This window comes from Austrofundulus limnaeus, unplaced genomic scaffold, assembly GCF_001266775.1.
Source record: "Austrofundulus limnaeus strain Quisiro unplaced genomic scaffold, Austrofundulus_limnaeus-1.0 Scaffold12, whole genome shotgun sequence".
Lineage (NCBI taxonomy): Eukaryota > Metazoa > Chordata > Actinopteri > Cyprinodontiformes > Rivulidae > Austrofundulus > Austrofundulus limnaeus.
In genome coordinates, this window is record NW_013952414.1 from 4,438,039 (window position 1) to 4,452,005 (window position 13,967).

At 39.4% G+C, this 13,967-nt stretch overlaps 1 protein-coding gene across 2 annotated transcripts in view; it reads left to right on the plus strand.

Annotated features, from left to right (window-relative positions):
* The window catches only part of sema5a (sema domain, seven thrombospondin repeats (type 1 and type 1-like), transmembrane domain (TM) and short cytoplasmic domain, (semaphorin) 5A), a 178,351-nt gene that overhangs the window by 88,665 nt on the left and 75,719 nt on the right, over positions 1-13,967 (plus strand). The window contains exons 7-10 of one of the 2 annotated variants that reach the window (XM_014002365.1): positions 116-329; positions 3,233-3,518; positions 5,684-5,819; positions 11,277-11,481. In XM_014002365.1, the coding sequence (XP_013857819.1) occupies positions 116-329; positions 3,233-3,518; positions 5,684-5,819; positions 11,277-11,481 (841 nt within the window). Of the gene's footprint in view, positions 1-115; positions 330-3,232; positions 3,519-5,683; positions 5,820-11,276; positions 11,482-13,967 lie in introns of those variants that run through there. The other variant, XR_001309788.1, reaches the window with a different exon arrangement.

The following is a 13,967-nucleotide window of genomic DNA, read 5'->3' on the forward strand; positions in this document are numbered from 1 at the left end:
TCATCTCCCAGTGATAGCATCAAGGTGATGTCTTCTTCTAGTCCTGCTATTTTGTCATTATGACCGGCTTTCATTTTCAGTCTGGTTTCATGCTTTTATGTCCCCTGCACTGCAGCTGACCAACCTGACCGAGATCCATGATCAGATCAGCGGAATGGCCCGGTGTCCCTACAATCCTCTCCACAACTCCACCGCCCTCATCACATCCAACGGAGAGTTGTACGCTGCCACGGCCATGGACTTCTCTGGGCGAGACCCCGCCATCTACCGCAGCCTGGGCGGTATGCCTCCACTGCGCACGGCCCAGTACAACTCCAAGTGGCTCAACGGTACAAACCAAAGTCTATTCTTACATCTAAGTTTGGTTCTTTGGAATAGTTAATATCTTACCTGCTGTTGTAGATATCTTTCTGAATGACTTCAGTTGGAATAAATTGTTCAGTTTTGGCCTTCATAGATGAGTTATGAACGTGGATTGCTGTTATCTATAAAACAAAGTCACTAGCTGCGTTTACACTGACCATAAAAATGCACAAATTAGAATTTCAAAACTAAATTTGCTCAATGGAAACACATCAATTTAAAAAAAAACTTCCTTTTTTCGACAAAATGTTTTTGCACTGGATGAGGTGGATTTTCGGCTGCATCGAAATTGGTGTGTTTTGCAAAACTGCAATGGAAACATTTTTTTCGCATCACGGGAGTCACTTGATCAAGAACCAGCTGTTTATACTGGCGAAAAAGATGACAACGAAGAAGACAACAGGAAGTAGAAGTAGTAGTGAAATCAACAAAGTTGTAAAAGAAAGTAATAAACTCACCGACTACAATTTCCCCAAAATGCCACATACGTAGCCGCTCCTAAGTATAAGGGGCTTGTCGCTCGAAAGCTTCRATAAGATGCCGACGCGTCCTCTGATGGCTGATGATAGGCGCCAGTGTCGTGGTAGCAATATGCTATGTGTTTACATCCATGGCCGCCATGTTTGTAATGACTTATCGCGAGAACAAATGTATCCATGCGTGACTTTAATAGCATTTCTTACTTAATGGAAACACCACAATTGCAACACTGTGGTTTTTCAACATTATCAGAATATCGACAACGTTTTGTGCACATTTGCAATGGAAACACAGCTGGTTTTATAGCAATTTTTTGCTATTTTTTAAATGTATTTAAAGACCTAGCACTCCTTGAAGAAATGCATATCAGTGCTGCCTTTCATGCTGGAGTTTTACACCAAGATGTTCTAATGTTGAGAAATGACAGTTGTAGCTGTTTTAGTCAAATTTTGAAAATAATGTCTCTGTAATCTTCTAAATAATTTGCAAGGTGAATATTAGCTATAAGACTTTAACCTATTGGTTTTGATTAGCTGTGGTGACTATTGAACTGGATTTGCTCTGCAAATTAGTTSACAGTAAATGACTCGGATCTGAAAATCCATCAAAAATTCCAGGCAATATTTTTCTAACAGTCAAACAGGGTTAAGTTCAACAGTTAATGTGAAAGTTTTAAGTAAATATTTAGTGCACTGGGTGATGCTCATCTCAGACTTTAGTGCAATATTATTTTAAATTGACTGAGTTAAACCCATGTTTGTGGGTTCTCAGGTCAGTTGGTTGTGGTGGCCATCTTGAATTTAGTTGACTTCCATCCAGTGAGTATTTCCTAAAATTTTCATTAAAATCTGTCCAGTGATCCAGTAGCAAACTTCAATATTAATAGTTAATTATAGTGCATCCAATGTTTACTATAGGAACGTCTTAACAGACTCAGGAAAAGACATAATAACCCATCTTTGCTTTTCATTACTATTTTATTTACAGAAAAATGAATGGTGATTTGTCAAAAAAAATTAAATTCTATGGAACWGGAGTTATTTTAATATAATAGCAATTCACTTTGTCCTTATCCGTAACCTCATCAATTCATCCAGTATTAACGTCACTCAAGGAGCTATCTACAACAGGTAAGATGTTAGGTGTTCTTGACCTTTTTCACAGAATCCCACTTCAACAAATTGAACCTTTTTTGAAGTTGCTAGGCTACACAAGCAGACGTCGCTGCTTTAAGTTGACACATTATGAAGGTGGTTTTCTTTGTCAGCTTTTCCTTAACAGCTTTAAAAAAAGGCTTTTTGGTAAAGAAAGCTTGACCATGACAGATGCTTATTTAACACGGAGAATATAAAGCTGTCTTTTATCAGGGATTACATTCTCCCATAAACCACCACTGTGCTACACAATGGAGTGCAGAAATTGCTCAGGAACATCTTCTTTTCATTATTGTTCAATTGCCTTTTATTTAAAAAAAATCAACAGTTACTTGGCAACTGGAAAGTCATTGTGAGATAAATAAAAAACGTTACCCTTTCTTTAAAGAGGAGAACTTAACTATAAAGTGTGAGGAGGAAAAAAAAAWYMAWKGTTTTTTTTTCTCAGAAAGCTCGGAGTCTTCAGAAATCTTAAGATGTCCAGCCTACAGAAGAGCATGTCAGTCCRTATCTTGTCAGCAGGTGACCCCCCCCACTTCCCACTGCTGTTCACATTTAAGCCCAATCGGGAAAAAAATAAATTTTAAACTACCGCATACATCGCTTGGCAGCCACCTTCTGGGAGAAGGCTTAATAACTAATTTTATGGGGAATTGATTTTCCTCATCTGTCTCCTCCCGCACCGCTCTCTGAAGGTGCCGAGTTGAAAAAGGGGTCTATAATGAGGGAGGGGGAGGGGACACTTTCATTTAAAGCCGAATTAAATCACTGTCAGCGAGATTAAAGTGTGTATTTTAGATTCAATAATGTCATACGTAAAGACAAGCGCCTTTTCCCTGGACGGTGTCAGGAAGGCCGCGTGTTTCAGGTGAGGTGAGGGCTATTACTACACCTGTTTTGGTCATTTCTCACCCCAACCTTTAGATTTGGGGAGTGAAAAATGAGCTTTCTTAGTACGATACTGTGTCATTAATAACACCGCCTGTAGTTATTAATCCTGATCACCTGCTGTTGTGTGGGCCGCACGCTCACACACACTGAACCGATCACTCATATCATGCAGCCTATTGCTCTCCCACTCCTGACTCCCATAGCCCTAAATATATTTCTGTCTATATCTGTCTTCATATTTAAACACTTCATCATTCTCTTCCCTGTCATCAAGTCTTCTTTCTTTGCAAACTTCTAGCTCTCATTCAGTTTTTCCTCGCCTTTGATGTCTTTTTCCTCAACAGAGCCGAATTTTGTGTCTTCCTACGACATCGGCAACTTCACCTACTTCTTCTTCCGGGAGAACGCAGTGGAGCACGACTGTGGCAGGACGGTGTTCTCTCGGGCCGGGCGAGTCTGCAAAAACGACATCGGCGGCCGCTTTCTCCTGGAGGACACGTGGACCACCTTCATGAAGGCCAGACTCAACTGCTCCAGACCAGGAGAAATTCCGTTCAACTACAACGAGCTTCAGGGCACGTTCTATTTGCCYGAGCTGGAGCTGCTCTACGGCATCTTTACAACCAATGTGTGAGTTGCACTRAGTTTTTATCAAATGTTTTAGCAAATCTTCCCTCCAATATTTATTTATTTTTAATGTGAAGTTCTTTTTCAGAGCGCAAGCAATATATTTTTGTTACTCTTTGAACATTCACGGTTTGTTTCTAAATGTAAGCCGTATAATTGTCAACATAGTTGCAATTTTAGCATCAATAGCAGGGGTGTCAAACTCATTTTCACTGMGGGCCAAATGAGCAWAACAGTWACTGAGCTTTACATGGTATTTCCTGCATAGAAACAGTGTTTGAACATGTCTGCTTATAAAACACTGAAAAGTACTACATGTACGACTGACTAAATATGGAATAAATAATAGAGAAATGCTTTTAAAAGTAAGAGTTTTACTCACTGGGCCGCTACTTTTGTAACGGCCCAGATGTACTGGGAAGTGGGAATTTACCCACTGACAAAAATGTAGCCAAACAGAGACTTTACACAGCAAATTTTACCAACTGCCTGCTGCTTTTAAACCTGTGCACCTCCACCTAGTGGTGGGATGCTGTCAGTTCATCGTTGCTGTCATTTTTTTTCTTCTATTATATGTAGAATTTATTTTGCTTTTAATAAAATTGATATACCTTAAATTTTAAATTTCACTGGTAAAATAGTCAACACAAATTACAGGAGATGTGGTTCATGGATTTAAAGCAGCGTATGATATTTTAAGAGATTAATACAATTTTGAAGCTCTCGCAAGCCACATAAAATGCAGCAGCACATTTGGCCTGCAGGACTTGATTTTGACACGTGATCTATACCTAACTAGAAAATAGGTACATGTCTGTACTCACGTGTGCCGGCAAGAATGGGTCGCCTATTTAGCAGTACTGTCTTCTGAAGGAACCTATTAAAACGTAAAGATCTTCAGTGATCGTTTCCAAGTTCTGGACGAAACTTTTGTGAAAAAAAATTAAAGAAATTAATAAGTTAACCTCTAATGATTTTTTTGAAATTTTCTCTCTACAAGAGGATAATATTAAGGCAAAGGAAAGTATATCATATTAATATAGACAGAAACATTCTTGCTCTAATTCTACCATTCCAAAGCTTTTCAAACAGAGAAGCACCTGCTGCCAGCGTCCTTCTGACGCATGACAGCAGCTATACGATTCTTATTTTGTAATGGCACTAACAAGCATAGTCTGCCAGCAAAATAGAAATATTAATAAACAAACAGGAAAAAAAGAAGACTACATAAATCCACAGGGGAATGAGAAAATGATTATCCATAGCTTAAACGGATGAAGGGTGATGTCTGCAAAGTATGCTGCATTGTTTATAACCAGGTTTTTCAGCTACTCTCYACAAAATAAAAGCATAATAATACTCAAAAAAACTTTTCTTTTGGTGCTTTTTTTAAAGGTCAAATAAAATTGATAACGACAAAGTCCATAATCGCTGTCCTTACTGTATTCTGTAAAAAAAAAAAGCTGTACTGAAAGCTCATATTCATATTTACTGCAGTATGAGAAGCATCACTGCTCTCTCTGCTGCTTTGCTGTCCTTTTCTTTCTTTTTTTTTTTACCTTTAGCAAACACATCTACAACCACACACTTGCACACTCAGGCCATTATTAAAGCTGAGTAATCAATTCTTTATGGTCAATGCTTTCACATAGCTGGAAAAAAAAGCCTTTTGAAGGGTATTGGAAACATTTCCCCCCGCAGGCACGGTGTTTAATGAACAGCTGCACCGGATTGTAATTCACATCGCCCGACTCTCGCAGTTTGAGTTGAGAGTTAATACTCTCATTCTTTACTTTCTCTTACCAGGGAGGCGACCGGTACTTGTTGAAACTGACAGCTTAGAAAGTCAAAGCTGTATTTTAGCTCTGAGATCTATACCGTAAAACACACGTCGAGCAGTTTAATCATGTCCTGCTGTTGGATTTATAATCTAATGATGGCAATCCCGTACGCCCAGGTGAGTGTCTGTTTGCTCCGCGTTTGATTTCTGTTCCTGGTGCAAACAAACAGAAGTGATCTCTTCAAATATGAGTGAAAGTCTGAACCATTTTCTACTTGAGTGTCTATGATTTATTTATTTTTCTCACTGTGTTTCTGACCTCCTTGTTGTTTTACTTATCTCGCTACTTTTTGTGTGTCTGCTTTTTGTTTGTGTTCCCAACAATCAGAAACAGCATTGCTGCGTCTGCAGTGTGTGCCTTCAATCTCAGTGCCATATCGCAGGTTTTCAACGGGCCCTTTAAGTTCCAGGAGAACTCACGSTCTGCTTGGCTGCCGTACCCCAATCCAAACCCTGACTTTCAGGTAATGTGTCTAAAACTACATTATATTGTCCTTTATTTCTTTGTTTGTTTCCTTTTGTTTTATATTCCAGTTATGTATGTTTGCATCTTTGAGCAAAAAATATGACAGTGCTTATAAGATTTTTGTTTTGCAGTGTCATATTTCACCATTTTAGTTTAGCATTTTTGTCTTCGTCAACAAGAAAATGGGGACCTTCACTGGTGTCATCACACATATAATTTGCATACATTATCTTCCACTTGCTCCAAAGATCAGACAGATGGACTGGATTCTACTGAGCGTTAGTGTTATTACTGTAACAGTAAAAGACGTTTCTAGAGCAGATTTTGACACAACCRACTTCAGGAATCRCAGAAAAGTTCAGTTGAAAGGTTGGGTGGAGGGTCGAGGTCTTTGACAAACCTGGAAATCAAGTGGRRTTGTTAAAAAGTTTAGTGTTTTTATCGTGTCTTATATCTTGCCACATCTATTGTCTGTGTGTTTTTATCGCTCGAGTCACAACTTCTGCGTCATTTAAATAAAAATAATGGTGATGTTTAGGATTCGTGTACGTATATTATCACCGCATGTGTGACTGACTGCAGTAGATCGCTGTATGAGGTTAGCATGAACACTATGAGTAATGCTAGCATTAGGCTACAATAAAAACAATAAGGTTTACTGTAGCCTACCTGTTTATCAACAGAAAGTACAGAGATAGAATCCAGGTGGTCCAATGTTGGGATTTTACCTCCAATTTATTGTTTGGAGCAGATGTTCAGTCATCACTTTTTTCTGGTCAAGTTCAACTTGTCCCATTGAATCCAGCAGTTAGCTTAGCATCTTAGCTTGGGAAAAGTGATTGAAAATACTCCTTTCCTTTTTTGTATCCTGAGTCATACTTGCAAGAATCTTAGCACAATGTTTTGTGGTCCTCCTGGTGGAGTTTGACACTGTTTTCCTGAATTTAATTAGGTTTATGCACAGATTGCTGTTTCGAGAGATTGTACGTGCATCGGTGTCGAGCGGACATGGTCACGTGATTAGTGTTCTAAAAATAGTCTGACTTAAGGTCCCCATTAGCATTTTCTGGGAAATGCTGTATGAAAGCTGAGTGCTAAACGACTGAAAAAGTTTGTGTAGGAATGAATCACTAAAGCTACACAAAAAAAGCTAAAATCAACAAAAGCTAAGTTAAAAAATGCTGAATCAACATTCAGTCATAAGATCTATGACTGAGGCTGATTGTTTTAAATAAAATTAAAGTTGTTCAGAAAGATTATTGCAGTACTACTTGATGGAGGCAACAGAAACTTTTCTCGATTGTCACTTTTTGCGACTCAGCACAAAATGAAAGTGACAACCTTGTGTTTGTGATGCAGTGAGTCAAATTCACCCTCTGGGGATCTGTACTAAAATCAATGGTAGAAGCGTATCCATCTGGATCAAAATATGGAACCAAAACACATTTTTTACCCTTCTGGCCGCGAGGCTAACAGGAATAAAAACAGCCGGTTTTATAATCTATGCAAGCTCAGTTCTTCCTTTTTTTTTCATTCAAAAATTGATTTACACTCAAAAAACCTAGTTATTAACAAGAAAATATGTGAATCCATAGGTGCATTTAATGAGATTTTTCATGTATCATGATAAATAATTCACACTGATCAGTGTAACTCACACTGAGAAGCACTACACATTAATTTCTTCTTTTGATCAGTTCATGACCCTCTTATGGACTGCACTATAATCTGAATCCTCGAAGCACAGCTAACAGACAAGCAAATGAACACAGAGACACAGGCAACTACAGGATCACCTGCCACCATGAAAGTGAAAACAAGTGTACTTCCTCAAAGATGCTTTATGTAGTTCTCCCTAGACTTGTTTTGCAGACGTGATGCTTTATGTTTATACTCCATCTTAAAGCCTGAAGTGGTGTAGCCAAGCTTTTTATTTGATTTAAAGCGCTGTTCCACACTGATGACATGGAAGGAATGCGTTATTAGCAGAACAAGTGGCTCTCAGTTGTTGTAGGCTTAGCAGATAGAGAGGGAGGCCTAATCCACGCCGCTCTGCACGAGGAAATGAATTCCCTCTGAGGTTTGGGTGCCAATGGGTGACACACACCTCACTTCCCCACACGTCCCCCCTCCCCCGTCACGGGGCTGCGATCGGGTTTCTGTCAAGGCAGCACGAGCGAACACGCGTGCATTATCTATAATGTACCTGCTCATGCAGGAAAAAAAGCGGATGGAATGTTCAGAAGAAGAAAAAAAACAACACAAACAGCAGAGAGTCGGTGGCACAAAATGCAGCTCTCCGTCATCGTGCTTTCACATACCTGCACGTCAGCGGCTGCACTTTATGAAAACAAATATTCTGAAGAGATCTGACCGCAGATCCATCCTGTTCAAGGTACATCACAAAGAGTTTCTGTGCACCGTATAGTGTTTTTTTTTTTTTTTATGAATGTGTTCCTCAAGGATAAACACGGATCAGTTCCTCGCCTCTGTCCCCATCTTCCTACTTAGGCTCGGGTACAATAGCTGCTCTTCACCGCTGGACCAATACACACTTAATCTAGGTTTCAGTGRCATCTTCATCAAGCATTTGTCAATGTTGCAGGATTAGATTTATGACCGCAGGATTTATGGCTCATCTTTTTCTTTTCTTTTTTTTCTATTCCTGCACACAGACTTTCACACATGTTCAGGCACAAACACCTAAATGGAACCAGCAGCCGAGAAAGCCACTGGCTATCTGTGCATCTATGGTACACCAAACTCCCTCAGAATACAGGCTTATAGCTGCCATGCCAAAGATAATTATGACCGTGGACTCTTCTCTCAGTTCACACACACTGGGCATTGATTGAAAGCTTAATTTCAAGTCTGCAGAGAAAATCCTCCCATTTATTTAAACCACACAAATTGATCCTGTAAGCTTTATTCAGGCTATGAGTCATGTTCATTGTGCATTATGGACTAATACCACYTTTGTGTTGTGTAGGTTGTCTGCTCTCCTGTAATTGATTATTACAAAAAAAATTTAAAAAATCCATTGCCTATCTATGTTAGTTTTAAGTTGTGCAACAATGAAAGCAATAAAATTAAAATGTCATTTTCCACATTATTGTGAATCTAACTTGTGATTACAATCAAACCCAACATCAGTATTTAGTTTCTGGGAAAAGACAACATAAACAAGAAAATGCAATGCCATTAGGACACTTAGTTTCCCTTTCATTTTAAAGAAAAACAAGACCATTTGGAAAATGCATGCTGTAAAACAATCATTTTTCAGAGTGCCACTTCTCATCTTGGCAGAGCACTTTGCCCTGGTGATGAGAGGAGGACAGCTGAGTGTTGGATGGGCCCTCAGCCAAATGATGGTTGTGTCCCTCACCTTGACTGTACTGAGGAAATCATAACATCCATCTCRCTGTGCATTTACAGATGTAATAGCCTCTCACTGGTCAGCACCTGACTTTTCCTCACTGCTAGAGAAGTGCAGTCACTCTCATGCTTCTTTAGGATTGCTGCACGTTTATGCAAATGCTTGCCACAGAAAGGCAACTTACTGAACTTTCCACTCAAGACACATTTAATACGTTTTTGCCATTAGCAGGATGCTCGTTTGAGACACTTGCCCACGCGGTGCAAGCTGTCCAAGTCCTTCAAGACTGTAATTTTCCCCCCCTCCTGATGTGGCGAGGGCACTGATCCGTTTACCTGCATGGGGAAGTTCTTCATGATTCTCAGCTGTCGGTTCARTCAAGGCCGAGGATTGATCTTTATAAAGTGTCCAGGTTGCTGCCCCTGTAGCTGGTCACCAGCAGCAAATCACCACCCATGGTTCAGTCTCACTTTTATTCAACTCAACTCAGTTCGGCTTATTTATGTTGCGCCAGTTCACAGCAAAGGTCATCTCAGTCATTATAAATCCACTTCAAATCCACTTAGTCATTTCTTTTTTATTATAACACAATAATATGAAATGACAGTTTGATAAAAGACCTATATGTAAGGAAGCCAGCAGATTGTGTCAAATCTTTAATTCGTTTCAATCCATCGTCCCGAGAAAGGAAAGGAATGTCTTTTTTTTTTTACAGAAATGCTCAGTATGTCCATCTTTAATGACCAGCTGAGGGTTTAGAGGAGAGAAAAAAGACATAAACTCAGATGAATTGGTTCAGGTTTAATTTGTATTGAAAGAAAAACAAGGAAAACACACATTGACAGAAGTTATAATTGCATAGATCTAATAAGAGAGTGACAACAGCAGAAGAATGAAGAAATGTGGTCAGTGTGTCCTCTTGTAGTCTAACCCAAGTCTACTTGAGGATTTATCCAAAAATCCTTTACTGAGAAGGACATGCGTGGTTCGCTTTACTCATCCAGCTCACTTGTCCTGCTTTTCAAATAGCACCATTTTCATCGTACTTTGTGGAGCCTGAGCGTTTTTGATATATAAAAACATTAAAACAATTATACTTGTGTCGTTCAAGAGATTGCATGGCATTTCAATTGGTTCATCTATCAAAAAAAGCAAAATTCATATTCATCTTTGAAGCTTTTCCTGAAAACTTAATTGCCACTGGACTGTGRCTACATAACAAAAAGGCACATTATACATTTGAGTCTGATGACTAGTGTGCAATATGCAGGGTTTAGATTAACATAACTCACTGTGACCATAAGGTGCCGTTATATGTTCCATGAAGTAAAACCAATTRTGAATGCAAAATTTTAAAGTAATATTTTTTTGTGTTTCCAGGACAAGAAAAAAAACTGTCCTTAGACACACACTGTAAAAGTTTCATTTAATTTCTTCTTTAAAGTCTCAGTTGGAGGGAGGTAATTTTATTAAACACATTCTATAATCTAAACATATTTTTCATGTTTAATATTTTATTTTATAACTTTGTGCCACTTCACTTTATGTCATCATGACCAGTTTCTTTTAACCTGCCCCTAAATATGTAAGTTGTTTTAAACCTTTCTTTGTTTGTTATGCATTATTTATTTAAAAGAAACTTTACTCACTGACAAAAATAAAGCCTCTAAAACCAATATAAGTTATTATTTTAGAGGTAAAAAATGGCACAATCGTGGCACATTGTTACTCGAGTACCCATAAAACCTACTAGTAATATATATGCATATGAGGAGAGAGCTAATAAAAGAGATAACTACCCACTCAGTCAAACATTCATCAGTCTCTTTCTTTCTGTCAGCCTCAGTGACTGCTGAGCCTTAAGGCTGGGATGATATCAAACCAACGCAAAGAGGCAGCAATTGGCTTTAAATCCTTGTTCAATTAATCATTCAGCCCCTTTGTTTTCTATTTCTGGTGGGATTTCTGAACAAAGAATCTAAAGCTTATTAACTTGAAACCCTTTAAGAGCTTTATCAATGCAGTGAGCCAAAGCGTTTGATTATTTCTTTAATTTTTTTTCCCTCTCAACCTCCACAGTGTGGCACCATCAACTCYGGCTCCTATGTGAATCTGACCCAGCGGAACCTGCAGGACGCTCAGAAGTTTTTGCTGATGCATGAGGTGGTCCAGCCCGTGGTGCCGGTGCCGTACTTCATGGAGGACAACGTTCGCTTCACTCACATCGCAGTGGATGTGGTGCAGGGCAAGGACAGGCTGTTCCACATCATTTACTTGGCCACCGGTACGTTCTTTATGTCACTTTTCTCTATTTCTCTTTTGTATTTGTCTATTTTTTTTCTTTTTATTTATCTTAATGGTTCTGATCTTAGCTTTTATAGTTTTCTGCTAGTTAAAGGGGGTATAGTGTATTTTCCAGGCACATACTTCAATTCTATACCACAATCAATTCACTATGTAAGTTGTGAATGCTGTACATATTAAAAATAAAACTGACTTTGCATCATAGTCTAWACACTTTGAAATTGGCCTCTGTCTCTTTAAGAACCTTCTACCATTTCTGACATTCCCACTTCAGCACATCTTCACAACAATGCTACGGGGGGAGGGGTGCTCTGTGGGGCGGGAGCTCGGCTGCAGACTCTCCAGGGAGGAGCTTTGTGTAAATAGGCGGAGCTTTGTACCAGCGTATGTTTAGGCAGCTCCACATGGCTACAGGAGATTCAAGGATTTCTCAAACATACATGAATGAGTTGAAGCAACACTCTGGGTATGTTTACGATGAAGGAATGACACCATAACATGATATAAAGCTCAAAAAAGTGGATTTTGAATAATACCCCTCTTTAATAGAAACATCTTTAATAGAAACATGTAGATCTATGCATGTTTTACTTTCTATGCTCTATTGTTCTAAATGGGYGACATTTACTTTAAAAAGTCAAAAATTGTAAAACTTTAAACACAAGCTGGGGAATAAAAGACCTAGCATATCTTGACAGAATGTTTATTGCCTGCTGAAATAGGATAATATAGTTGACTGTGACAGCCATCTTCAMTTGTGCTGGCTTCAACCAGTTATCAGCTGTAGATGTGCATCGAATAATTATTTTCTGAAAATAAAATTAAAGAAAATCAATCAAAACACAACTTCATAGTCTTGCAGAAGCAGAACAGCTAAACCCCAAATGTAATTTATACATSAATGTTTACTTTCTTTTCAGTGTACACATTGATTCATACTTATCCAGCCATAAATATTGAATGCAACTGAAAAAAAACCTGACTTCAGGCATCTGAAGCCCTTGAAGTGCATGTTGCACATAAAAGAAATCACCTGCAGGAAGATGAATAATACCAATCGGACCGAATCACCATCATGCAGACATCAAAGCTTGGACTCGGGCATAAGTTTGATCACTCTTTAGCTCGGGCATAAGTTTGATCACTCTTTAGCTCCATATGTTTCCCAGATGTGCATAAATCACATGCAGTCACTTAAACACATGCATTTAGATTCATATTAGATTTTTAACACCAAAGCCAAACCTACAGAGAGCTCATAAACACCATGAAACAGGCAACAGGTGTGTCACAGTGAGACAGATGGATGATTAATAAGACACGTGCAAACTCTGTTCGACATGTCTGAACGAACCATCTGCTTATCAGCGGATTGCTTGATCATATTGGTGTAATTATATGTGATATTAGACTTAGCAAGGTGCCTCTGAAAGTCACCAGTTAGTCAGCGGCGTTTGAGGATCTGTGTTGTGATCGAGCATGGAGGCTCTGTGCAGAATTTGAATGTAGTGACCCACTTCACTGTGCTAATGAACCGTAAGCCCACTGGGAAATGTCAGCACGATCCTCTTGTTGAAGACTCTGTTATTTTAGGATCTTTCACATATTGTATGTGATATGAGCACTGTTTTTCTCACTTTCTCAAACACACACATACATCCAGTCTGTTCCAGTTCATCACCCGTGTGTTTGGCATCTCCTATAAAAACTCCCCTCTTATTGTTTGCATGGTGCTGTGATCAATGTAGCAGTGAACGAGGGCAGCCCACAATTCCAGTTCCCCAGACACTAACCAGACACTAATGAAAACATCTGAAACACTGCCAGGGCCATTGGCTAGCGCTCATACTGTACCTAATCACAAGCTATTATTAACGCCTAAACACACCACACTGATTGGGGCCATTGTGGGAAACCTAATGGCTGCAACRGGGAGTCCGAAAGACATCGAAGTGTGGGGTTTCTTTTGCTCGAACACGTCGCTCTTCGAGCATTTCATCTAAACTGTTATTCAGCGCTCCTTAGTAWTTTATGCCCTGCAGCAGGATCTCGTTTTCTTGAAAGCTGTGTGAACAGTTTAGAGTTTAGATAAATGTGAAACTTGCTGAAAGTTTTGGTTCGGCAAAGTACATTACCATATTTTTAAACAGGTACATCCATTCTGGAAGAATACATTACTCATGTGATGCACTAATTTACAAATTATTTTATGACTGTGGCGGAGTGGTTAGTGGAGTCGTCCTGGAACCGGAAGGTCGCTGGTTCGATCCCCCGTCCAGCCATCTCAGTCGTTGTGTCCTTGGGCAAGACACTTCACCCACCTTGCCTACTGATGGTGGTCAGAGGGTCCGGTGGCGCCGGTGCATGGCAGCCCCACCTCTGTCAGTGTGCCCCAGGGCAGCCGTGGCTACACTGTAGTTTGCCATCATCAGTGTGTGAATGGGCAACCCATTCTCACTCCCATGT